The sequence below is a fragment of the Chlorocebus sabaeus genome, chromosome 2 (assembly GCF_047675955.1).
Source record: "Chlorocebus sabaeus isolate Y175 chromosome 2, mChlSab1.0.hap1, whole genome shotgun sequence".
Taxonomy (NCBI): domain Eukaryota; kingdom Metazoa; phylum Chordata; class Mammalia; order Primates; family Cercopithecidae; genus Chlorocebus; species Chlorocebus sabaeus.
The window spans coordinates 56,320,585-56,347,692 of NC_132905.1; the positions used below are offsets into that span (position 1 = coordinate 56,320,585).

Consider the following 27,108-nt stretch of genomic DNA (forward strand, 5'->3'; position numbering starts at 1 on the left):
ATACTGCTGAGTCAAAAATATATGCATTTGTAATCTTTTTTTTTTTTTTTTTTTTTTGAGACAGAGTTTCACTCTTGTTGCCCGGGCTGGAGTGCAGTGGTGCGATTTCAGCTCACTGCAATCTCTGCCTCCTGAGTTCAAGCGATTGTCCTGCCTGAGCCTCCTGAGTAGCTGGGATTACAGGTGCCCACCACCATGCCCAGCTAATTTTTGTATTTTTAGTAGAGACAGGGTTTTGCCATGTTGGCCAGGGTGGTCTCGAATTCTTGACTTCAGGTGATCTGTCTGTCTCGGCCTCCCAAAGTGCTGGGATTACAGGCATCAGCCACTGTGCTCTGCCAGCATTTGTAATCTTTTTTTCCTTTCTTTCTTTTTTGAGATGGAGTCTCGCTCTGTCACCCAGACTGGAATGCAGTGGTGCAATCTCGGCTCTCTGCAAGCTCTGCCTCCCAGTTTCACTCTATTCTCCTGCCTCAGTCTCCCAAGTAGCTGGGACTACAGGTGCCCGCCAACACGCCCAGCTAATTTTTTGTATTTTTAGTAGAGACGGGGTTTCACCGTGTTAGCCAGGATGGTCTCGATCTCCTGACCTCATGATCCGCCTGTCTTGGCCTCCCAAAGTGCTGGGATTACAGGCGTGAGCCATCATGCCTGGTCGCATTTGTAATCTTGATTAATATTTCCAAACTGCCCTCCGTGGATGGTTAAGCAATTTACACTGCCATCAGCAATGCATGAAAGTACTTATTTGACCACAATCTTCCTCATATAGTGTGTTACCCAGTTTTCTTTTAGTTTTCCTAATTTCCTAGGTTAAAAAAATACTATCCTGTAACTCATCTTTCTTGCATTTTGAGTAAAACTCACTAATTCATTGCAACAAATGTTTGCTGAGTACCTATTATGTACCAGACATGGTGCTAGGTATAGGGGATATGCAAAAGTATATTCGAGGGTCTCCTTGCATATCCCCTGTACCTAGAATGGTCCCTGTTCTCATGGAGATTATGTTTCAGGAAGGACACTGAAACAGTAAATAAACAAGGAAATACAGTTTATCAGGTGGTGATTAAGAGCTTGGAATAGGTGAAGCAGGGATAAGGTCTGCTCAGCAAGCAGCTGAAGGGGTAGGGAGAAGGGTGAGGAGAAGAAACATTTTCCTACGTTTAAGAGACCTTTATATTTCCTTTCCTACAAAATGTCTTTTAATCACTACTCAAAAGAAGATACACGAGTGGCCAACACACTCATGAAAAAATGCTCGTCATCACTAATCATCAAAGAGATGCAAATCAAAACCACCATGAGACACTATCTCACACCGGTCAGAATGGTTTTTGTTAAAAAGTCAAAAACTAACAGATGTTGGTGAGGTTGCAGAGAAAACAGACACTTACATGCTGTTGGTGCAAATGTAAATTAATTCAGCAACTGTGGAAAGCAGCTTGGAAATTTCTCAAAGAAATAAGAGTTGAGGCTGGGTGCTGTGGTTCACACCTGTAATCTCAGTACTTTGGGAGGCCCAGGCAGGCAGATTAAACATACACAAATTAGCTGGGCGTAGTGGCACACGACTGTAATCCCAGCTGCTCTGAAGACTGAGGCATGAAAATCACTTGAACCCGGGAGGCAGAGGTTTCAGTGATCCAAGATTGCATCACTGTACTCAAGCCTGGGTGACAGAGTAAGACTCGGTCTCAAAATAAAAAATAAAAAATAAAAAAAAGAAGAGTTGAAATACCATTCAACCTAGCAATCCCATTACTGGGTATGTACCCAAAGGAAAATAAATTGTTCTACCAAAAGGACACATGCACCCATATGTTCGTCACAGCACTATTCACAATAGCAAAGACATGAAACCAACCTAGGTGCCCACGAATGGTGAAATGGAGAAAGAAAATGTGGTACATACACACCATGGAATGCTATGCAGTGACAAAAAATAATGAAATCATGTCGTTTGCAGCAACATGGATGCCGTTGGAGGTCATAATCCTAAGTGAATTAACACAGGAACAGAAAACAAAATACCATGTGTTCTCACTTATAAATGGGAGCTAAACATTAGGTACAAATGGACATGAAGATGGTAACAATAGGCTGGGCGCGGTGGCTCATGCCTGTAATTCCAGCACTTTGGGAGGCCGAGGCGGGCGGATCAGGAGGTCAGGAGATCGAGACCATCCTGGCTAACACAGTGAAACCCTGTCTCTACTAAAAATACAAAAAATTAGCCGGGCGTGGTGGTGGGCGCCTGTAGTCCCAGCTACTGGGGAGGCTGAGGCAGGAGAATGGCGTGAACCCGGGAGGCGGAGCTTGCAGTGAGCCGAGATCGCGCCACTGCACTCTAGCCTGGGCAACAGAGTGAGAGTCTGTCTCAAAAAAAAAAAAAAACAAAAAAAGATGGTAACAATAGACACTGGGGACTACTAGAGGGTGGGGAGGGCTGAAAACCTACAACGATGCTCACTGCCTGGGTCATGGGCTCAATCATACCCCAAACCTCAGCACCACACAATATACCCAGGTAGGAAACCTGCACATGTACCCCCGGTACTAAAATAAAAGTTGTAAAAGGAAAAACAAAACAAGGTCTTTTCATGTCCTTTGCCCATTTTTCTTTTGGGTTATTGTTCTTTTTGTTACTGAATTGTGAAAACTATTTATTTGATATTTACGTATCAGGGAATTTTGATACCCTATCATTCATATCATCTTTTGTCAATAATCACCCAACTTCTCCTAAGAATTATGAGCACATATATTAAAATGTTTAATTTGGTTTGACAGTTTAAAAAATTGTATCAGTTTTTAAGCTAAAGGAGAACACAGAAAATAATACATATTCTTAGTCAGAACTCTTGGTCTAAGCAGCATGGGGCCATACCATAAATGCAGATAGTTTCTATATATTTCAGTTATTAAAATACATAATTGGTTAAAAGGCAAAAATTGTAATTTCAAAGTCTTTTTTACACAAATATTTGTGCATATGTTTTACCTATAAAACTTTCCTTCCTTATGATAATTATATATGTGTATGTGTATATATGTATATGTGTACATATACACACATATTTAAGAATTTGAAGAATAAATGTTGGCAGGATATACATTCATTTCTTTCTTTCTTTCTCTCTTTCTTTCTTCTTTCAGATGGAGTCTTGCTCTGTCACCTAGGCTAGAGTATAGTGGCGCAATCTCGGCTCACTGCAACCTCCGCCTCCTGGGTTCAAGCGATTTTCCTGCCTCAGCCTCCCGAGTAGCTGGGATTACAGGCATTGGCCACCATGCCTGGCTAATTTTGTATTTTTAGTAGAGACAGGGTTTCAGCATTTTGGTCAGACTAGTCTCGAGCTCCTGACCTCAGGTGATCCACTCGCCTTGGCCTCCCAAAGTGCTGGGATTACAGGCATGAGCCGCCTCGCCTGGCCCTCACTGCTTTATTTCTGTAATTACAGTTGAGATTTATTCTGGCATTACTACATGCCAAACCCTGTGCACCTCATACATACACAAACCTATTTATCCTCACAATGGCTCTAAGAAGTATGTATTATTATTCGTGTCTTACAGTGAGGAAACTGAGACTCGAAAAGACTAAGTAATGTACCCAAGGTCACTAGAAGTTGTCAAGGCAGGGATTAAGTCTCCAACCTGTCTGACTGGAAAGCCTGTATTAGCAGGTCAAATTTATTATGCCAGCTAAATAATGAGCATGTTGGAAAACTTTGGGGAAGCACCGGGAAATTTTTCTTTTTTTTTTTTTATTTGAGACGGAGTCTCGTCTCGCTCTGTTGACCAGGCTGGAGTGCACTGGTGCGATCTTGGCTCACTGCAACCTCCACCGCCCAGGTGCAAGTGATTCTCCTGCCTCTGCCTCCTGAGTTGCTGGGATTACAGGAGCCTACCACCATATCTGGCTAATTTTTGTATTTTTAGTGAGACAGAGTTTTGCCATGTTGGCCAGGCTGGTCTTGAACTCCTGACCTCAGGTGATCCACCTGCCTCGGCCTGCCAAAGTGCTGAGATTACAGGCATGAACCACTGTCCCTGGCCAGTACCAGGATATCTTACTTTGGCTAAGGTAAGTCAAGACATTGCTGAAACTATACAAATGAAAGGTTGGTCAAAGCTAACCATTTTAATCTAAATGTATACCACTCTATAAACCATCAATGTACAGCACTGTTTCAAATTTTAGAAGTTTTACAAATTTCCCAAAGAGCTGAGCAAAGAGTGAGAAAGCATGCAATGAGATAAACCAGCAACCAGATAAACACAAGAAATATGACAATGTTATTTTAAACAATTTCAAACATATGTGATGCTTACCTGATTTCATTTCTAAAAGTGTATTGTTATCAATTTCATGGTTAGCTTTTCCAGGCTGAGGCACTCGTAGTGGTATGATCTGAGGGACACACACTGAACCAGCAGTCATTTTCTCTCCTTATACATAGAAAAAAAATAAATTCCACTGTGCACTTATAGCTGTACACAAAAGTTGAAGAGAAGCACTTAATTTAAATGCAGCAAAACTAGTTCAAACAAAAGAGAATACTGTTAACATGGCACTACAAATATTATTCCCTTTTTAATTGAAATAATATTTACATTATGGCTGTATTTGCTGTTGAAGTCTTGTGTGGGGTTTCGATTATCTAAATACCTCACTTCCAAGAAAGGAGCATGAATCAGGAGACCGGGGAAAGAAGTTACTTTAAAAGGGTAAATTAAATGAGTAAGGAAAACAGAGACTATCACTAATGCTTTTACTTGAGTTCCCTCTAAATCATTCTCGCCTTTTCCTACCTTTGGTGTGTGTCACCTCTCTTGGCTTCAGGGCAAGTCGTCATACAAGGGGAACCAAAGTAACTCTGTGTGTACCACAAAACGTTAGTCAGAGCTAACTTTTTTGGGAAAGCTCCAAGTTCACAGCCTTGCCACTTTCACCAGAGCAGTTCTAGTACTTGAAAGCTGCAAAGACACTTTAGAAGGACTGCAGAGTATTAGTTGTTAGTGAAAAGGACGTTTGCAAGAATATAAACAGTGACCAATAAACACAAGCCTCCCATTCCATCTACTGTATTTATAAATCCTGGTATTAATAATTAACTACCAGTATGAAAGCCTTACTAGTCTTTTTGGAGGTGAGGGTGGGGAGGAAGGCCGTCATAATTTTTAATGCACAGAAGGTTTCAGGGAGAAAAAACGCTCTCCTTAACACAGCAACCATTTACACCTCTGTATTGTCTTTTCAAATTTCATTAAGAATCCACAGATTTTGCTCAATTATAATCTACATATTCATTCCATTTTTATAGTCTACTTCTTGCATTCTCACTGTATTATTTCGTTTTTCATGTACTTATTTATCCATTTGGGGCTGGCCTTTTAGGCTATTTCTAGTTTCTTTTTAGTTTTGCCTGCTGCTGTTCCTTTTTTTTTTTTTTGAGACAGAGTCTCTCTTTGTCGCCCAGGCTGGAGTGCAGGGGCGCGATCTCGACTCACTGCAAGCTCCGCCTCCCGGGTTCACGCCATTCTCCTGCCTCAGCCTCCCGAGTAGCTGGGACTACAGGCGCCCGCCACTACGCCCGGCTAATTTTTTTTTTTTTTTTTTGTATTTTTAGTATAGACGGGGTTTCACCGTGCTAGCCAGGATGGTCTCGATTTCCCGACCTCGTGATCCGCCCGCCTCGGCTTCCCAAAGTGCTGGGATTACAGGCGTGAGCCACCGTGCCCGGCCGCCTGCTGCAGTTCTAATAATGCTGATCTGAACATCTCTGCAGTTTGAGCTTTGTCACAGACTGTATTTTCAAAAGTGGGGTAACTAATTTAAGGGGTGAACTTAATGCCTCGTTGGATAGTTCCAGATCGAGGGCCAAGAATATAAACTGCAGATATTACAGCACAGCAATAGCTCCTACAGGAGTGTAGCTGGACTTGAGACTTGCCTATAGTCGCACTTCCATTCAAGTGAAAGGCAGATAAAATAAAAATAGTTGAAAAATTAATTCTAAATAAAAAATATGTAGGAGAGGAGGTAATTCGCGAGCATCAACTAGCAGCTGCCCTTACGAAGCTGGGGTGGCCAGTGGGCCCCACGCAAAGGGAATCAAGAAAAAGGCGGATCCGCCAGGCCCAAATGGCAACGTGCAGCAGTCAACAGGATCCCCAGACCCCTCAACTCTCCCAAAGTGGACCGTCCCCTCGCAACCCGGATCCGGAACCCCGTTTGGTTGTCCCCGCCCGTCAGGGGCTGCCAAGGACACCTGCATCCTTTCGGCTGGAGTAAGGCAAGCTCTTCCCCTCCTCTAGCCGCCCTCCTCTTCCTCTAACCGGGGGACCTGGGATAGGGACCCCTAATGCATCTCTGCAGCTCCCAACCCAGTCGCCGGCCTCTCACCGCCTCTTGCCTCCTCCTTCGCCGCCGCCCGGGTTACCACAGACGCTGCGAGCCGCGCCCCGCCGGGCAGATGATTGGCGGCAACGCAGCTTCTTTAGCAACTAGCCCCGCCCCTGCCGCACCGCAGGGAGCCTGGTACCCGCCTTGAGCTCCTTTCCCAGGGCTTTCCCATAGGCATCTAAGAATATTCCTTTACAGAGTTGCAAAGTGCTAAAAGTTGGCTTCCCAACTCAGAATGAAGGAACCAAGCTTGTGCGTCCGATGGGCATTGACATTCTGAAAAACAAGGATAAGAAGCTGTAGCGGCGCCTGTTAGTGGACCGGAGCAGGCGTGACTTGGCCACCTCCCGCCGAAAGGCAAGGAAGGACCTCTGCGACACGAGGAAAAAAGCCCCTCGTTCTCCGCTATGCTCTATCCTCCACTGGTTCCCAGGGTTCTCCCGCTTACTACCCGGCCGCTCCGTGCATCTTTCCCCCAGGCGTCAGGAACTGCTCCCTCATGGCGGAGGTGAAGGTGAAGGTGCAGCCGCCCGACGCGGATCCGGTCGAAATAGAAAACAGGTAAACCAAACAGGTAAACCAGTGAGGCTCCGGCTTCGGACTCCATCAGGCGGCCAGCATTTGGGCAGCCGGACCCCTTCACCCGGATCCCTCGGGAGTGGCCGGAGCGGGTTGGGTGAGCACGCGGGAAAACGATTGCGAGGTTCTGGATCCACTTCTAACCTCCCATCCTGGGAGAGCAGAACTCAAGTAGTTCAAAATGGGCTTGACAGCTTGCAACTTTGTGTAGCTGACTGGCTTTGCCCTGATACTTTTGGGGAAGTTGTGATGATGCGCTGCCTTCCTACTTTGACGTGATCAGTGCTTTGAGAGGAGACCCTCGGCTTTCCTTCCCTTTAGAACACTTGTGAATGCTTGTTCTGATCCAGGATCGCTCTTGTCACGAAGGGAACGTCTATGTCAAAACGTTTAGGCGGAGTTAGGGCGCAGTTGGTGATTACGAAGCAACATTAAGTCAGGTAGTTTCAGTGCAGTATTGAACTCAAGACTTTTAGGATACCCAAAGCCTCTGCCAGTCTTATTTTTATTTGTTTATTTGTTTGTTTGTTTTTGAGACAGAGTCTCGCTCTGTCGCCAGGCTGGAGTGCAGTGGCAGGATCTCGGCTCACTGTAAGCTCCGCCTCCCTGCAACGTCCGCCTCCTGGGTTCAAGCGATTCCCCTGCCTCAGCTTCCCGAGTAGCTGGGACTACAGGCGCGCACCACCACGCCCAGCTAATTTTTTGTAGTTTAGTAGAGACGGTGTTTCACCATGTTGTCCAGGATGGTCTCGATCTCCTGACCTCGTGATCCGCCCGCCTCGGCCTTCCAAAGTGCTGGGATTACAGGCGTGAGCCACCACCGCCTTTTATATTTTTTACCGAGGCACTGCCACTCTTAGATTATCACGTACTTTTAAAAGACGTAACTTTCTCAAACTGTTAGGAATAATACATTTGTTGATGTTGACTAGGTGAAGATTTTGACCTATTTCGTTTGGTAGATATAATTCCCAAAACAGGCCCCATTTTGGTGAATTGTCATAAATTTTGGCTTCCCACCAGAAACGTCTGCATTTGCCTCCTGCTTGCAGATTTATGGCTTAACTTTGTCATACTTATTACACCTGAGAAAATTGAAGTCTCAGCTTTAATATTATTTCTGTGATTTCATTAGACTTTTGCTCTAATTTAAAGTTATTAGTGAGGAAAAGAAATATTCTTCCTAAATAACAATAATACTGTAATCATGTATTTAGAAATCATCTTCTTCAGTGTTTAAAATGCTTTGATCCAAAACCATCGCAGAAACCCAGATTGTCTTCCAAATGTGAAAAAGGCATAATTTCAAACTATTTTACTTGTGTTTTTACCCCTACTGTCTCTTGAAACAGGTAACCATGAAGGATAACATTAATACCCTTGTTTCTAGGATTATAGAATTATGTCACCAGTTCCCTCATGGAATCACAGACCAAGTAATTCAGAATGAAATGCCCCATATAGAGGCCCAGCAGCGGGCAGTAGCCATCAATAGGTTGTTGTCTATGGTAAGGTGAATCTAACTATTTTGCATAATTACTGATATGCTGATTATCATTGGTTGTTATTATGTAGTTGTGATGGTTAATTTCATGTCAACTTGACTAAGATACAGGATTCCTAGATATCTAGTTAAACATTTTATTGGAGTGTCTGTGAGGGTGTTTCTGGAAGAGGTTAGCATTTTGAATTGGTGAACCCAGTAAAGTAGATGTGGGTCCAGTGTGGGTGAGCATCATCCAATCCATTCAGGGCCTAAATAGAACAAAGTGGCAGAAGAAGATTGAATTCACTCTTTGAATTCAATCTTGATCTGGGCTATGGATCTTGTGCCCTCAGCACTCCTGGTTCTCAGACCTTCAGACTTGGACTGGCATCTACACTCTGAGCTCTCTTCTGTCAGCCCTTTGATCTCCAACACTAACTTTCCTGGGTCTCCAGCTAGCAGAGGGCAGATTATGGGACTCCTCAGCCTCCATAATCACAGAGCAAATACCTTCTGAGGAATCTTTCAAGAGAGAGATGTATCCTATTGGTTCTGTTTCTCTGGAGAACCCTAATACAGCAGTCATAAAACGAGAAAGTATGTTAGGTTTGACTGATAAGACTCTAAACCAGGAAATACCTCAAACTGCCTGAATTGAAAAAAGAAATAATTATGTGTTATAAGACAAATGAAATAAATGTATTATGTTATAACTGTTGTATTATTAATTGCCACTGCCGTACATAGGTCTAGTCTGTTCTCACCTTCTGTTCACTTCCTACTACTGGTGTTGGACCATTTCCTATAAAATATACCACCCCCTTCCAACCCCCGACTTTTCTGTGAGTTGTCACAGAGCCCAGTCATCAGGGTTTCATTCTCCACATTGTCACTGAGCATTTCAGGAAGCAAGAATGAGTCCAGTTGAACGAAGAATGCTGGGCCTTGGGGAGGAAGTGCAGCCTTAGGCCCCAGTGACATCGCAATGGAATATATCATTGAAGCTATTCTCTAACTGTCCAGAAACAAACAAGCAAGACTGTCTAAAAATCCCCTAGTGGTGCCGGATACTCTAAATCTCTCTTTACTTTCCCTCATCATTAAAACATACTTTTCCTGAGAGCATTTCAGTTTGGCTTTAGTAGCAGTTAGGTTAAAGAGTTCTACGCCAAGGCATCATCTGAATGACTGATTTGTTTTTTAAATCCACTAGCCTTATTGGATCTCCAAGGACTCTGGATGTGGAGATTTGGGGTCAGATGAATCTTTTCTTAAACCTTTCCCATCAATTTTCTAGCTCAGGAGTTTGCAAGCTTTTTCTATAAAGTGCCAGAGAGTATATGTTGTAGGCTTTGTGAGCCATATGATTTCTTTCACAACTACTCTGTCATTTTAGCAAGAAGCAGCCATGGATGATGATACATAAACAAATGGCTACAGCCATGTTCCAGCAAAACTTTAGTTATAAAAACAAGCTGTGGAGCAGATTGCTGACCCCTGTTCTAGCCCAAGGACAAAGGAATGTTGCTGATTTCTAGTTATTTCACTGTGGCGAAGGTCTTCAGCTCTAGGAAGCATAGAGGAAGGGATTCTGGGAGGTTGTAGCAGTGGAAAAATTCCTTTTTTCCTCTGATCGCCCTTTCAGCTCTTTCCTTCTGACTGAAAATCATCTTCAGCACCTCTGTTTTACCACCTCTGCTACCACCCACCCACTGCGAGTCCTATTGGCTATAGGTTGTATGTAGGCAGTAGTAGAGCTATCAAAGGATATTAAGAAATGAAGTGATAATTAATAAATCATGTAGTGTTTCTGATTTTAGCCCTTAAAAACAGTTCTTAAATTTGCTCTTCACACCCCCTCCATTTCTGTCCCTGGTACCACACTATGTTCAGGCTCATGGCTTTTACCTCGACAGCTGCAGTAGTATCTTAACTGGCTTCCATGACTCCATCAGTCTCAGAGAAGCCAGCCTGATTTGGGATAACAGTCGTGAGCCACTGCCCCTTGCCCCCGATCCGTCTTAAATGCAGGTCTGACCAAGGCACTCTACCACCTACAATTTGTTTATACTGGAGATTGAAGTTCAAACTCCTGGGTTTACCACACTGAGTCCCTGCATTGCTCACCAGCCTCATCTCCACCACTGTACCTCAAAAGTTAGGTTTCAGGAGGAGCAGACTGTTTTTGGTTTCCTGCCACATCATGCTGTTTCATGCCTTGGGACTCATGTTGTTCCCCCTGCTTAGACGGTTCTTCTTACTCTTTACAGATGACTAACTCTTTATTCTTTAAGATTCAGCTCTGCCATTGTCTCCAGGAAGTCACTGAACTCCCCCCTATCCCCAGGTTGGGCCACAGCCTGTTCTCCGAGTACCCAACCTGGGAGTTCAGGGTGGCTTTACTTAGCTCTATCTTAATGCCAACCAGATGGGTACTGAAGTCAGCTGTATGTTTCTCTTTTAGAATTCATGTTGTTCCCCCAAACACCTATCATAACACCTGGCACAGTACAAGTATTCAGTAAATATTCATAAGCTGGATAAATGACCAAATAGAGCCTCTGGATTGGGCCTTGTAGTCCTACTTTGCCACTTCATGGGGTCAGGGAACAGAGGGAGTGTGTCACCATTCATTCAGTATGTAAATCCATTTCCAAGTCATGAGTGTCTGTTTTAAAACAAGGGAATGGGCCGGGCACAGTGGCTCATGCCAGTAATCCCAGCACTTTGGGAGGCTGAGGCAGGCAGATCACTTGAGGCCAGGAGTTCAAGACCAGCCTGGCCAACATGGCATAACCCTGTCTCTACTAAAAGACAAAAATCAGCCTGGCATGGTGGCATACACCTGTAATCCTACCTACTTGGGTGGTTGAGGCACGAGAATCGCATGAACCCAGGAGGCAGAGGTTGCAGTGAGCCAAGATCATGCCACGGCACACCAGCCTAGGTGACAGAGTGAGACTCTGTCTCTAAATAAATAAATAAATAAAACAAGGGAATGGCCTTTCTCTCAACTATGGCTTTCCAGTACTGCCAGAGCCTAGTGCTATAACTATCTGGGTTCTCTTAAGTTCGGACCCAAGGAAATTCAGGAGCATGACAAACATACTTTATTTTACTTCTGAATTGCTATGTAAAAACAACACTACTCTAGTCCTTTTATTCATTGGCTGACATCAGTAAATGCCAGTATTAACTTTTTTTGGGTTTTTTTTTTTTTTTTTCTCAAGATGGAGTCTTGCTCTGTCACCCAGGCTGGAGTGTAGTGGTGCGATCTCAGCTCAGCCTCCCAAGGAGCTGGGATTACAGGCACTTGCCACTGCACTGGGCTAATTTTTGTGTTTTTAGTAGAGACAGGGTTTCGCCATGTTAGCCAGGCTGATCTCAAACTCCTGACCTCAAATGATCCACCCACCTCGGCCTCCCAAAGTGCTGGGATTACAGGTGTGAGCCACCATGCCCAGCCATTAACTTTATAAATTTTATTTTTTACTGTGCAACAGAATATCCCTATTTAGTCTTTATTTAAATTTTTTCTTTATATAAGTTATATTTTTATTGTATTTATTTTATATATGTAATTTGGATTTATTTGATTTTGAATATAGATTTTTATTCTCAAGCTGCTTTTTAAAAATTCTTTATGCATTGGTCATATAACCAAGCCAAGATCTAGCATACAGGAAATTGTTAGTATTGATATTTTGAAAAATTTTGAGATTAAAGAGATTTTGAAAAATTAAGAATGTTAAATAATATATCAACATTTGTCATTTGACATATCTCCAAAATAATTGACTCCTGTTTTCTATTGTCTTAAAAACTAGGGTCAGTTGGATCTCTTAAGGAGCAATACAGGCCTTTTATATAGAATAAAGGACTCTCAGAATGCTGGGTAAGTACTAGTTTTTTTTAATTTTAAGAAAATTTTTATTATCGCAAAAGTAATGTATGTGTTCGGAATAAAGCTAATACAAAATTACATAAACCTGTCCTGTGTATCATCCCCACCTCCTATGATATATTCCATTTCCCAGAGGTAACTGCTCTTAATAATTTAGTATATATATCCTTTCTTCTAGCTATATATAAATACACGTAGATGATTATATATTTATATATAATCTTTCTTTTTTTTTTTTTTTTTAACAAAAATGAAATCATGCTATCCATTCTGTTTTGCAACTTGTTTTTTTCACTTACTATATCTTGGACATCTTTTCATGTTGGTACACTCAGCTCTGTCTCATTCTTTTTAAGGTAAGCCTTTCTTTTGGTAAATATGTCACTGTGATGACTTGTCTGTTAATTTTAAGTAGTGATGTAGATTATTAGATTATCCTATAGTCTTTACCTTATTAATTTTACTTTATTCCCCTGCAGTAAAATGAAGGGGTCAGATAACCAAGAAAAACTAGTATATCAAATCATAGAGGATGCAGGAAATAAAGGTAAGCATGTGAAGGATGAAGCAGAAAAAAACATTGTCTTTGGAGCTAAATATAGGGACCCAGATCTCAGCTTCCCAGGGTAGAGCTCGGTGAACAGAGTATATTGAGGAAGGGAATAGAACATACAAATATAACATGCATGTGCTTGAAGGACACCCAAGAGTAAGACCATTGTTGCCTTGAAAGAGACAAGAACTAGAGGGCTATGGCCAGGGATGGAAAAAGACTTCTGAATTCTGAGTCACATGAATGTATTATCTATTCAAAATAAATCAAATTTAAGTTTTTTTTAAAAAAAAATCTGTACCTTCTAGCTATATGACCATGGACAAGTTACTTAAATTTTGTAAGCTTTGGTCTCTTCATCTACCTATAAATTGTGGATGCTGACACCTCTCGTTTTTGCAAGGAGCTAAAGGAAAGCCGGTGTTGTGTAGCAGTGTCTTAATGGACGTCCCTCAGCGCTATAGTTCCTCTTCTACCCCATCTTGAAGAACTGTATCTAGATTGCAATCCTCAATTACAATAATTCAGGATCTATTTGAGTCATTGATAGTAGCTTGAAAAATTGAGATGTAATCTGAAATTATATAACTAATTCTTATATTTATTAAAATTAACATTTTTAAAAATAGTCCTATGAGAAAGCCATTCTGCATATTTTTTTTATCTTCCTGTCTCATTATGCCACTACATTGGGAAGAAAATAAAGCAAAATATTTACATACATTCTCTTTCCATATATAACACTTATTTCCTTCTTTGAAAAAGAAATCATTGCTTCTCGGCCGGGCGCGGTGGCTCAAGCCTGTAATCCCAGCACTTTGGGAGGCCAAGACGGGCGGATCACAAGGTCAGGAGATCGAGACCATCCTGGCTAACACGATGAAACCCCGTCTCTACTAAAAAATACAAAAAACTAGCCGGGCGAGGTGGCAGGCGCCTATAGTCCCAGCTACTTGGGAGGCTGAGGCAGGAGAATGGTGTAAACCTGGGAGGTGGAGCTTGCAGTGAGCTGAGATCCGGCCACTGCACTCCAGCCTGGGCGACAGAGCGAGACTCCGTCTCAAAAAAAAAAAAAAAAAAAAAAGAAATCATTGCTTCTCACACAGGGCTTTTAGCACCTATAGGAACCCTAGGCTTCCTTTTTCCATCTCACAAATACAATGTTGTATAAATAATGGATTACATGCATGCAGACACTCATCTAAAGTGTTTTTGTCCCACTTGAGGATGGCAGTTGACCTTGACCCAAATTTAAGTTTGTATTTCACATTTACAATCTAAAATGAAAATATCAGAAAACAGAATTAAGGGTACGGATGATATAAGTTAATTCTGTTGCATCCTTGATTTTTCCTTCCATTATAAAAATGTCCTTTTCATAATTTTTGTTCGTTTGTTTTTTGAGACGGAGTCTCGCTCTGTTGCCCAGACTGGAGTACAATGGCGTGACCTTGGCTCACTGCAACCTCCGCCTCCCGGGTTCAAACAATTCTCGTGCCTCAGCCTCCCAAGTAGCTAGGAGTACAGGTGCACGCCACCAGGCCCGACTAATTATTTTTGTATTTTTAATAGGGACAGAGTTTCACCATGTTGGCCAGGCTGGTCTCAAACTCCTGAGCTCAAGTCATCCACCTGCCTCGGCCTCCCTAATTGCTGGGATTACAGGCATGAGCCACTGTGCCTGGCCCTTTCCATAAAATTTTTAAAAGTATGCCACACTGGGATTCCAAGAAATTTCTGGTTAGAAATTATAAGTCATTATAATAAATATTATAAAGCATTAGACTTATTTATTGTTTGGCATACTTTTGCTACTTTAGCCAAGGTTCTTACCTCTAAGTCATTTCATTTTTACCGTTAGCTTTATACTGCTAGCTTTGGAATGAGATACGAGTTAGAGGAATAAAATTAAAAATCCATGAAAACATAGCTCAACTTATTTTACTTTACTTTCTCATAGGAATATGGAGCAGAGATATCCGCTATAAAAGTAATTTGCCATTAACAGAAATCAACAAAATCCTGAAGAATTTGGAAAGTAAAAAGCTTATCAAAGCTGTTAAGTCTGTGGCAGTGAGTAGTCCTTTCCTCAAATATCCACTTACATATGTTGCTTCAAGTTTTAATTCTTGAAGTTATGTCATGGTTTAGAACAGCTGGTCCAAAAAGACTTAAAAATTTAGCTCATGTTGGATTGGTTTGGAGATACTGCTTAGACTTATCCCTACACAGTTAGTTCTTGGTATCTCACCCACTCAAAGATCTAAAACTACTTTACTGTCTTCAGTGAAGAATCTTTGGAACTGTGAACATTTTTCCTAGATTTTGTGGTGTGTAAGATAATTTACTTTATCCCAACATATTAACTTTCTCATTCAACAAAGAGTATTTTCTGTGTGCCAGACACTGTTCTGAGTGCTTGGGATACGTTAATGAACAAGTCGTAGAAAGATCCCTGCCTTGGTGGAGCTTCTCTTCTAGTACACGTGTGTTTTTCCTGCTCCTCGTCCTGTCCCACCCCTGCTCCAGAGCTGGCTCCCTCAGGGACATCTGCCCCTAATCTCACTGATTTAGACATCAGAGGAGCTGAGATTCCCCTAGAATAAAGTTTGCTTCAATACACATTTCATAAGAATTAAAGCTATAATTCAAATTTTATAATTTCCAAGCTGTTAAGTCTGTGGCAGTGAGTAGACCTTTCCTCAAATATCCACTTACATATGTTGCTTCAAGTTTTTATTTTTGAATAAAACAAGAATTGTAAGAACTGTAACATCAGTTATAAGAATTTGATGCTTATTAGTGATTTTATTTATCAAATATTTATGCTGTACCACTTCTCATTTAGAATAACATTTCCCTTCCACATTGTTTAATGGATAATTTCAAATATGCATAAAGGTAGAAAAAAATCATATAATAAATCCCTGTGTATCCATCACCTAGCCTCATTTTGCCAGTCTTCCTTCTACATCTTTATGTTTAATAATAGCTTTGCTGAAATATAATTCATCATTCATACCACAGGATTCATTCATCCTTTTAAAGTATAAAATCTTTGGATTTACAGTCACTGGTTTTTACTATAATCTTAGAGTTGTGCAACCATCACCAGTGTCCTAATTTTAGAACATTTTTGTCACCCCCAAATGTGGCCACTAGTATTTGTTTCCCAGCCCCTCTTTCCACAGTCCCTAACAACGAGTAGTTTATTTTCTGTCTTTATTATAGATTTGCCTATTTAATAATAGAAGATGTAGTCTTTTATGTATGACTACTTTGACTTAACATGATGTTTTCAAGGTTTATCCATATTGTACTTCATTCCTTCTTATTGCCAATTAAAATTGCATTGTACAGATGTATATCACCTTTTGTTCATTCATCCGTTGCTGAAGTTCCGTGTCCTTTTAAGGGTTAAAATAATCTTAGATCTAAGTGTAAAGTGCAAAACTATAAAACTTTTAGAAGAAAACACAGAAAATCTACATGACCTTGGCTTTATTAATGAATTGTTGGACTACAACTCCAATAGTAGCCTATGAAAAAAAATGTTGATAAGTTGGAGTTTATCAAAATTTTTTGAAAATCTCAACTTTGCAAGACATTGCTAAGAGAATGAAAAGACAAGTTACATACTAAAAGATATTTGCAAATCACATATTTGATAAAGCACTTGTCTCTAAAATATACAAAGAACTCCCAAAATTCAACAATAAGAAAACAACACTTTGGGAGCCCAAGGCAGGTGGATCAGCTGAGGTCAGGAGTTCAAGACCAGCCTGACCAACATGGTGAAACCCTGTCTCTACTAAAAATACAAAATTATCCAGGCGTGGTGGCACGTGTCTGTAATCCCAGCTACTTGGGAGGCTGAGGCAGGAGAATTGCTTGAACCCAGGAGGCAGAGGTTGCAGTGAGCCGAGATTACACCACTGCACTCCAGCCTAGGCAACAAAAGCAAAACTCCATCTCAAAACAAACAAACAAACAAAAAACAAAGAAAACAAATAATCCAACTAAAAATGAGCAAAAGATCTGAACCTCACGTCAGATGACAGATAAGCATATGAAAAGATGCTCTACATTATTTTTCATTAGAGAACTGCAAATTAAAATAAAATTTAGTGTAGTGAGATGCCACTACACACCTATTAGAATAGCTAAAACCTAAAAATCGGTAATACCATATGCTGACAAGATACAAACCAAGACGAACACTTATACATTGCTAAGAATGCAAAATGGTACAGCCCCTTTGTAAAAAAGCTGGGCAGTTTTTTACAAAACTAAACACAGTCTTACCACATTGTCCAAAGGTCAAGCTCTTAAGTATTTACCCAACTGATTTGAAAACTTATGTCCACATAACTACATGAATATTTATAGCAGCCTTATTTGCAATCAGCAACTTTATTCATAATCAAAAGCAACCAAGGTATTCTTTAATAGGTGAATGGATAAACAAACCAGAATATTATTCAGTTATAAATGGATAAACAAACCAGAATATTATTCAGTTATAAAAAGAAATAAGCTGTCATGAAAAGATATGAGTAAATCTTAAATGCATATTGCTAAGTAAAAGAAGCCAGTCCAAAAAGGCTACATACTATATGATTACAACTATATGACATACTGGAAAAGCAAAACTATACAAACTAAAAAGATCAGGGGTGAGGCCAGGGATGGTAGGGAAAGTTGAATAGGTGAAGCATGAGAAATATTTTTAGGGTGGTGAAATTATTTTATATGACAGAAGCATTAACCAAATTTGGAAACCCACCCAAGCTTTGCTGTCCAAAGTTTTTATTAGGGTTTCATTATACAGGCATGATTGATTGAATCCTTGGTCATGTGAGTGAATTCAGTCTCCAGCTCCTCTCCCCTCCCAAGAGATTGGACTGATGTCACGTGGCCCAAAGCCCCAACCCTCTAATCATGTGGTTGGTCTTTCCAGCATGGACACCTCCTATCCTGAAACTATTTAGGGTCCTATCAGGAGTCACCTTGTTAGCATAAACCCAGGTGTGATCTAAGGGATTCACCATGAATAACAAGGCCTATTGGGAAATTCCAATGTAGAAGTTACTTCCTAGGAAAAAGGGACATAGTCTAGCCAAATTTTTTTTTTTTTTTTGAGACATGGTCTGGCTTTGTCACCCGGACTGGAGTGCAGTAGCACGATCATAGGTCACTGCAGCATCAACCTTCTGGGCTTAAGCCATCCCCCCACCACAGCCTTCGAAGTAGCTGGGACTATAGGCACATGCCACCATGCTCAGCTAATTTTTGTATTTTTGTAGAGACAGGGTTTTACTATGTTGCCCAGGCCTGTCTTGAACTCCTCGACTTAAACATCTACTCACTTCAGACTCCCAAAGTGCTGGGATTACAGGCATAAGCCACCGTGCCTGGCCCAAATTCTTCATGTTTACAACCCAGTGAAATTTGGGTTCCTCAGTGTTGGAGTGAGCAGTTACAGACAAACAAAGGAAGTTAGAATGATCCATGTAGCAATGGATTAGACTTGAAAACATCAGTATGGACTCTTGGGTAATTTAATATAAATAATATAGATGGTTAATTTAGAAATATTGAGTATAGCTATGTATATATACAAGGGTTAATATGCACACATAAATCTTGTGCTGCCAACTGAGAAGTCCTAGAAGTGATGACATCCCGATGGCAATGAACACATCTAGTGCCCAAGTCTTGGTTTCTAATACTATCATGCAATAAAATGAACATACTGAAAATGCTCCTGACGCTGGGCATGGTGGTTCATGCCTGTAATCCCAGCACTTTGGGAGGCCAACGCAGGTGGATCACCTGAGGTCAGGAATGAAACCAGCTTGACCAACATGGTGAAACCCCATTTCTACTAAAAATACAAAAAACTGGCTGGGCATGGTGACAGGCGCCTGTAATCTCAGCTACTCGGGAGGCTGAGATAGGAGAATCACTTGAACCTGGCTCCAGCCTGGGCAATGAGAGCGAAACTCTGTCACAAAAAAAAAAAAAAAAAAAAAAAAAGGAAATGCTCTTGACATCTTGTAGTGCTAGAAAGTAAGAAAATGCTAAAATAGCTGGACATGGTGGCTCACGCCTGTAATCTCAGCACTTTGGGAGGCCGAGGCAGGAGGATCACGAGGTCAAGAGATCGAGACCATCCTGGCCAACATGGTGAAACCCCGTCTCTACTAAAAATACAAAAATTAGCTGGGCATGGTGGCACATGCATGTAATCCCAGCTACTTGGGAGGCTGAGGCAGGAGAATCACTCGAACCCAGGAAGCAGAGGTTGCAGTGAATGGAGATCGCACTACTGCACTCCAGCCTGGGCGACAGAGCAAGACCTGTCTCAAAAAAGAAAAAAAAAGAAAGTGCTAAAATACACATACACACACACACACACACACAAACACAATGATGGGAGCATATCAAAGGGATACAGGAACCAAGTGAAAAGCTTCCAATGCCCAAAGCATTCCAAAGCTTCCAATATGGGAATAACAATGAAGTATTTGAATGTAACTCAAAGTATAAGAAAAATACTCATGAGTCCACAGTGATAGAAATATGGTGTTTGAGAAATTGTCACAACTGGCCGGGCGCGGTGGCTCACGCCTGTAATCCCAGCACTTTGGGAGGCCGAGGCGGGCGGATCACAAGGTCAGGAGATCGAGACCATCCTGGCTAACACGGTGAAACCCCGTCTCTACTAAAAATAGAAAAAATTAGCCGGGCGCAGTGGCGGGCGCCTGTAGTCCCAGCTACTCGGGAGGCTGAGGCAGGAGAATGGCGTGAACCCGGGAGGCGGAGCTTGCAGTGAGCCGAGATTGCGCCACTGCACTCCAGCCTGGGCGACAGAGCGAGACTCCGTCTCAAAAAAAAAAAAAAAAAAGAGAAATTGTCACAACTAAAAGGAGCCTGAGTGAGATGATTAAATGTAGTATGATGTCCTGGATGGAATCCTGGAGCAGAAAAGGAACATTAGGACTAATGCAATCTGAATAAAGTCCGGCATTTAGTTAGTAATGATTTATCAATATTAGTTCATTAATTGTGACAAGTGTACCACACTAATCCAAGACGTTAAAAATAGGTGAGACAATGTGGAGCATATAGGAGCTCATTGTACTATCTTTGCAATAATTCTGTACGTCTTAAACTGTTCCAAAATATAGGTGTTTTTCTTTTCGTTTTTGGAAATTGTTATAAACACATGAACTGTGCGTGTTCTTTCCTAGGCCTCAAAAAAGAAGGTATACATGCTCTATAACCTGCAGCCGGACCGGTCTGTGACTGGCGGAGCCTGGTATAGTGACCAGGATTTTGAATCTGAGTTTGTAGAGGTGCTGAACCAACAGTGTTTTAAATTCCTACAATCCAAGGTGAGGTATGATTGGAGAAACATCACCGCAAACCCTCTTGTAAAAAGTTTTTCATAGAGGATTTTAATCTGTCATGTTTTATAGGAATTAAAAACCTGAAATTGGTAATTTTTACTAAACTAAATATGTTCTGCTGTTGGTTTGACTCAGTATAAAGTGTATTCAGAAAACACACCAATATTCTTGCTTAGATTTCTTATGTTTCAATCCTTATAGGCAGAAACTGCACGAGAAAGCAAACAGAACCCAATGATACAAAGAAATAGTTCATTTGCCTCATCACATGAAGTGTGGAAATATATCTGTGAATTGGGAATCAGTAAGGTCAGAACTGAATTTCATCTTATTTTTTAAAACATATTCTTCATCACATACAGTGTATTCCAAACATGTATTTGACCCAGACTGTTTTTTGGGGGATGATAGCTATGAACATTCTGCAGAATCCACTTTGGGAAAATACTGTCCTGTATCTGAAGCAAAGGCAGTCGCTGCCATTGGGCATTGTCTGAACTGACACTAAGCTTGGGACACTGATGCTTTTTAAATTTTTTTTGGAAATAGGGTCTCATTTTGTTTCCCAGGCTGGTTTTAAACTACTGGACTCAAGTGATCCTCCTGCGTTGGCCTCCCAAAGTGCCACTGTACCTTAGCCTTTTGAAATTCTTTTTTTAAGGACACTGATGCTTTTCACAGTGAAGAAGTGGCCATTTGGACATTTCATTTTAATTTCCTGGGCCTCAGATTTCTCATTTATAAAAACTAGGAACTTGGACTATTTGATGTTTAAAGTGCCTTTCTGCTCAAGCATTTTATAAATCTCCAATAAATTCCTGCTAAAGAAATGCTACTTTTTTATAAGATTTCTAGATTTTACTTAAGAAGTAAAAAATACCAGAAAGTGTCAAACTCAGCATGTGCTTAGAGTTCTGTCCCTGGCATTTCAGTGGTTTGTGCTAACTTGGACTATTGTTCCTCCTCTTTGTGCTTCAAATTACTCCACCCCAGCATAATGTTTCTTCCATTTCACAGAAGAATTGTGACCCTTTACTGTTTTATTTATTTATTTGAGATGGAGTTTCGCTCTTGTTGCCCAGGCTGGAGTGCAGTGGTGTAATCTCAGCTCACTGCAACCTCCGCCTCCCATGTTTAAGCCATTCTCTTGCCTCAGCCTCCCGAGTAGGTGGGATTACAAATGCCCGCCACCACACCTAGCTAATTTTTGTATTTTTAGTAAAGATGGGGTTTTGCCACGTTGGCTAGGCTGGTCTCAAACTCCTGACCTCAGGTGATCCACCTGCCTCGGCCTCCTAAAGTGCTGGGATTACAGGCGTGAGCCACCGCGCCCAGCAACCGTTTACTGTTTTAACACCCTCCAAGTGGATATCTCCCTGTCCTATTTGTGTCCTTTCTGATGTATCCCTTTTTTAGGTAGAGTTATCCATGGAGGACATCGAAACCATCCTGAATACACTCATTTATGATGGAAAAGTGGAGATGACGATCATCGCTGCAAAAGAAGGCACAGTTGGCAGTGTAGACGGACACATGAAACTGTACAGGGCAGTCAGTCCAATCATCCCTCCCACGGGTTTGGTCCGGGCACCCTGTGGACTCTGCCCGGTGAGTTACAGTGGCTTCACTTTACACTTGACTGCCCCTGGGTGCAAGTGCCACATTAAGAAACAGAGCAAGCACACCCCAGTTTTCTCAGACTCTTAGGGTTGACCAAGAGCTATTCAAACCTCCATGAAACCTTGATGAACAGACCTTTAATGAACAAATCATTGCTTTACATTCTTTTTTTTTTTTTTTTTTTTTTTTTGAGATGGAGTCTCACTCTATCGCCTAGGCTGCAGTGCAGTGGCACAATCTTGACTCACTGCAACCTCCACCTCCCAGGTTCAAGCGACTCTCCTGCCTCCCGAGTACCTGGGATTATAGGCACCCGCCACCATGCCCAACTAATTTTTTGTATTTTTAGCAGAGATGGGGTTTCACCATATTGGCCAGACTGGTTTTGAACTCCTGACCTCAGGTGATCCCCTCGGCCTCCCAAAGTGCTGAGATTACAGGCATGTGCCACCACATCCAGCCTCCTGCTTTACATTCTTTCTTGGAATAACCACATTAAGGATATTTGCGTTTTCTGCTCTTGGCCTTGAAATGGACACTTTTTGATGAGGGCTAATCATTTCACCTAAATAGGGCAGAAAATGAGATTTGTTGAGAACCTACCTTGGGCCAGGTGTGTCCTTGATAATTTCCATAGGTGGTCTCATTTAATCCTCCTTACCTTCTTGAAGCTCGTGGTGTTATTTCCCCTTAAAAGTGAGGGAGCTTAGGCTTAGGAAGACCTAGGGGCCTACAGCTTAGAAGTAACCGGGATTCAAACCCAGAGATCATGTCTTTACCCTGCAGCATGCCCCAGCACTCCTCCTTCATTCGTTCCCAAATTTTATAAGTGCCAGCTCTATGCTCTAGTCACTAAGGATCCAAGAGAAAGTATGAGACACTGTCCCAGTCCTCATGGCATTTATAGTCATGAGCCTGTGTGTGTTTTATTTCATTATATCAGCCTTTGTCTATAAGCCTAAGCTCTCTCTGCCCTGGTTTCAATCTGTAGACAAAAGGCTAACATATTAGGAATTCTATTTTGCACCCTTCACAAAAAGGTAGCTAAACATGAAACATTCGGTTAATCAAAATCAAGTCATTCATATGTATAGGTCTCCCTGCCTGTTTTCCTGTGTTACCTGGTGATGACCTTTTGCCCAGCAGACAGGTGAGCATGGTTATCTTAATGCCACAGTAAAAGGCCTCTCTTCTACTCCTAACTTGATGATCACAAAGTGGGCCCTATTATAGTATGCTCTTTTTTTTTTGTTTTTTTTTGTTTTTGTTTTTGTTTTTGCAGAGATGGAGTCTTGCTCTGTCACCCAAGCTGGAGTGCAGTGGCGTGATCTTGGCTCACTACAACCTCCGCCTCCCGGGTTCAAGCAGTTCTCCTGCCTCACCCTCCCAACTAGCTGGGATTACAGGTGCCTGCCACCACGCTTGGCTAATTTTTGTATTCTTAGTAGATACTGATGGGGTTTCACCATGTTGGCCAGGATGCTCTCGATCTCTTGACCTTGTGATCTGCCCACCTTGGACTCCCAATGTACTGGGATTACAGGCGTGAGCCACCATGCCCGGCCATAGTGTGTTCTTAAATACAGTCCTAATCCCTTTCAGTTTGAAAGTTTTGTTTTTGCCGGGCGCGGTGGCTCAAGCCTGTAATCCTAGCACTTTGGGAGGCCGAGACAGGCGGATCACGAGGTCAGGAGATCGAGACCATCCTGGCTAACACGGTGAAACCCCCTCTCTACTAAAAAATACAAAAAAAAGCTAGCCGGGTGAGGTGGCGGGCGCCTGTAGTCCCAGCTACTTGGGAGGCTGAGGCAGGAGAATGGCGTAAACCCGGGAGGCGGAGCTTGCAGGGAGCTGAGATCCGGCCACTGCACTCCAGCCTGGGTGACAGAGCAAGACTCCGTCTCAAAAAAAAAAAAAAAAAAAGAAAGTTTTGTTTTTAATCTTGCTTTAAATAAGTGGTTGGGTCTTAGATATTTTAAAACTTTAATTTGAATATAATTTTTTTTCTTTTTGAAAGGTTTTTGATGACTGCCATGAAGGTGGTGAGATTTCACCATCTAACTGTATTTACATGACAGAGTGGCTCGAATTTTAATAGAGAGCTATGAACTTAATGGACATTTTGCAAATGAAGTTACTTTGGGAGCAGATAATTTAATTCATGATGGAACATCAAATCTCCTTGAAAGCAAACTTCATAATAATGGATATAGACTTGCTGCTATGAAAACATATGTTTTTATTTATGAAGACTAAATTTATATTAGTAAAATAGCCAGTAGAATATGAAAGAAATAAGGTTAGTAGTGAAATTCATTCTTCAAGAAAAAAAACACTTTGAAACTCTGGAGGACCACATCTTTCAAGACTCCTGATGGGCCAAGGAAAAAGATGCTAACATACCCATATTTACCAAGTACTATGATAAGGGCTAGAGTATAAAAATGTTCTTTTTAAAGTTATTTATTAAGTTCTTCATTGGAAGTTTTTTTCATATCTGGTTCACTACCACCATTTCTGTTTTCTGCTTTCTCAGTGGTTTCATTGAAAAGAAATTAGAAGTGGTTAAAGACAGGAATAGCAAAGGAGTGTATGCAAACTTGGGGTATGACTGGGGGAGAGTGGAACATGCCTGTTCCACACACTATTCCTTTTTATATCAGAAATGTTCTTTTAGGAGACTGTGCTACCATACTTACTTCAAACCCAATGGCTACTGTCAAGGATATATTTTCAGTACATAAATATTATCATTTTCATCCTAAAGAGAATATTTTCACTGTTCCTTCTTTCTTAAAGTCGTATGTTTCACTCTGTAACTCAAATGTATTCTTTCTTAGAATTTACCCTAGATTCTTATTTAATGTCTGCGGTAGACTGAATGTTGTGTGTGCCCCCGAAATTCTAATGTTGAAATCTCATTTCCAATGTGATAGTATTTGGAGGTGAGGCCTTTGGGAAGTGATAGGTCAGGAGAGTAAGAGCCCTCATGAATGGGATTAGTGCCCTTATAAAAAGAGACCCAGAGAGCTCCATCACCCCTTCTGCCATGTGAAACGGAGAAGACAGCCATCTACAAATGAGGAAGTGGGTCCTCACCAGAAAACAAATCTGTAAGCACCTTGATCTTGGACTTCCCAGCCTCCAGAATTATGAGAAATAAATTTCTATTGTTGATAAACCAGTCTATGGTATTCTGTTCTAGCATTAACTAAAACTAAAAATACTCCATGCCCTCCATTCACACTTTATTTTGGGGGAGGGGATAACATTCTTGTCTTGTTCTGTTTTAGATTTATTTCCCTTCCTTACTCTGTTCTGAAAATTATAGTGTGATATGTCTAAGCAGAAAGCCGTAATTGTCCTCAGTTCTAATAGCACTTTCAGTTCCTATCATCAGCCACATAGCAAACACTAGGTTATTTGATGTATTGTTGCACAGAAGTTGACTGTAGGACTTTTTAGAATTTTAGCTTCATATTTTCACTTTGTAGCTCCAGTTAGAAGTTTCTGTATCCAAGCCAAAAACATGGGACCCAATGGAAAGGAATTCAAGCTCTGCTAGTACTGACGGTTGGGTTCTAACACCAGTTTGGAGATGCTCTAAGTGGACATCAGAAGAGTTATTTTAAGATAAATGGTATCAGTAAAATAAAATTCAGCTCAGTAACCAATTTTTGTCCAATATATTCTTTGGCCAACTCTACAAATTAGCATTTGATGACACTAGCTGTTTGTAACAAAAATTATTTCAAGTATTGGATATATATACCTATATAAGATATATAGCCTTTTGGCCAGAACTCCCATCTTCCAGTAATTCGCCAAAATGATGAACATAAAGGGAAAGAGGAGTGGCACCTGATATATGTTCTCTAGGACTTTTAGAAAACATGCAGTTGTTCCTTTGGCCATGTATATGCGAATCTATAAGAAAGGTGATATTGGCTGGGCGCGGTGGCTCAAGCCTGTAATCCCAGCACTTTGGGAGGCCGAGACGGGCGGATCACGAGGTCAGGAGATTGAGACCATCCTGGCTAACACGGTGAAACCCCGTCTCTACTAAAAATACAAAAAACTAGCCGGGCATAGTGGCGGGCGCCTGTAGTCCCAGCTACTCAGGAGGCTGAGGCAGGAGAATGGCGTAAACCCAGGAGGCGGAGCTTGCAGTGAGCTGAGATCCGGCCACTGCACTCCACCCTGGGCGACAGAGCAAGACTCCGTCTCAAAAAAAAAAAAAAAAGAAAGGTGATATTGAAGACATCCAAGGAATGGGTACTGTTCAGAAAGGAATGCCCCACAGGTGTTAGCATGGCAAAACTGGAAGAGTCTACAATGTTTGCCAGCATGCTGTTCGCACTATTGTAAACAAGCAAGGGCAAGATTCTTGCCAAGAGAATGCGTGTATTGAGCACATTAAGCACTCTAAGAGCCGAGATAGCTTCCTGAAATGCGTGAAGGAAAATGATCAGAAAAAGAAAGAAGCCCAGGAGAAAGATACCTGGGTTCGCCGGGCACAGTGGCTCACGCCTGTAGTCCCAACACTTTGGGAGGCTGAGGCAGGCGGATCATGAGGTCAGGAGATGGAGACCATCCTGGCCAACATGGTGAAAACCTGTGTCTACTAAAAATACAAAAATTATCTGGGCATGGTGGCACGCGCCTATAGTCCCAACTACTCGGGAGGCTGAGGCAGGAGAATCGCTTGAACCTGGGAGGCAGAGGTTGCAGTAAGCTGAGATCACACCCCTGCACTCCAGCCTGGTAACAGAGCAAGACTCCGCCTCCAGAAAAAAATAGAAAGTTACCTGGGTTCAACTGAAGCGCCAGCCTGCTCCACCCAGAGAAGCACACTTTGTGAGAACCAATGGGAAGGAACCTGAGCTGCTGGAACCTATTCCCTATGAATTCATGGCATAATAGGTGTTAATAAAAGACCTCTGGACTGTAAAATATATATATATACACACACATACATACACACACATATATATATACACACATACATATATATATACACACACACACGTATATATATGAAGGATTTGGGAATCTGGAACTACAGAGGGTTTCTCTTCTACCCTCAGTGAGAGTTGGAATGGTAAGAACAATGTCTGTCCTTCCTGGGACTTGGCCTAT

At 41.6% G+C, this 27,108-nt stretch overlaps 2 protein-coding genes across 10 annotated transcripts in view; one reads left to right on the top strand and one right to left on the bottom strand.

Moving 5' to 3' along the window:
• The window catches only part of DZANK1 (double zinc ribbon and ankyrin repeat domains 1), a 101,544-nt gene extending 95,024 nt beyond the window's left edge, over window positions 1–6,520 (bottom strand). For 3 of the 6 annotated variants that reach the window (XM_037993972.2, XM_073008622.1, XM_007961153.3), the window contains exons 1-2: window positions 4,819–6,148; window positions 4,339–4,455 (exon numbers count right to left, since the gene is read on the bottom strand). In XM_037993972.2, coding sequence (XP_037849900.2) covers window positions 4,339–4,447 — 109 coding nt within the window. In that variant the 5' untranslated portion in view covers window positions 4,448–4,455; window positions 4,819–6,148. Of the gene's footprint in view, window positions 1–4,338; window positions 4,456–4,818; window positions 6,149–6,412 lie in introns of those variants that run through there. The other 3 variants (XM_007961145.3, XM_037993970.2, XM_037993971.2) reach the window with 3 other exon arrangements.
• Window positions 6,379–25,153, top strand: POLR3F (RNA polymerase III subunit F). Of its 4 annotated transcripts, XM_037993975.2 has the most exons (10): window positions 6,379–6,986; window positions 8,382–8,499; window positions 12,305–12,372; window positions 12,861–12,928; window positions 14,895–15,007; window positions 20,191–20,334; window positions 20,551–20,658; window positions 21,766–21,957; window positions 23,064–23,119; window positions 23,987–25,153. In XM_037993975.2, the coding sequence occupies exons 2-10, from the start codon at window positions 8,443–8,445 to the stop codon at window positions 24,042–24,044; spliced, it is 864 nt and encodes a 287-aa protein (XP_037849903.1). In that variant the 5' UTR covers window positions 6,379–6,986; window positions 8,382–8,442; the 3' UTR covers window positions 24,045–25,153. The 4 variants fall into 4 exon arrangements, with proteins under 4 accessions (XP_037849903.1, XP_007959289.1, XP_037849902.1 ...); XM_007961098.3 differs by lacking the exon at window positions 23,064–23,119 and having other exon boundaries at window positions 6,379–6,973; XM_037993974.2 differs by lacking the exon at window positions 23,987–25,153 and having other exon boundaries at window positions 6,379–6,973; window positions 23,064–23,931.
• Window positions 25,154–27,108: the final 1,955 nt, after the last annotated feature.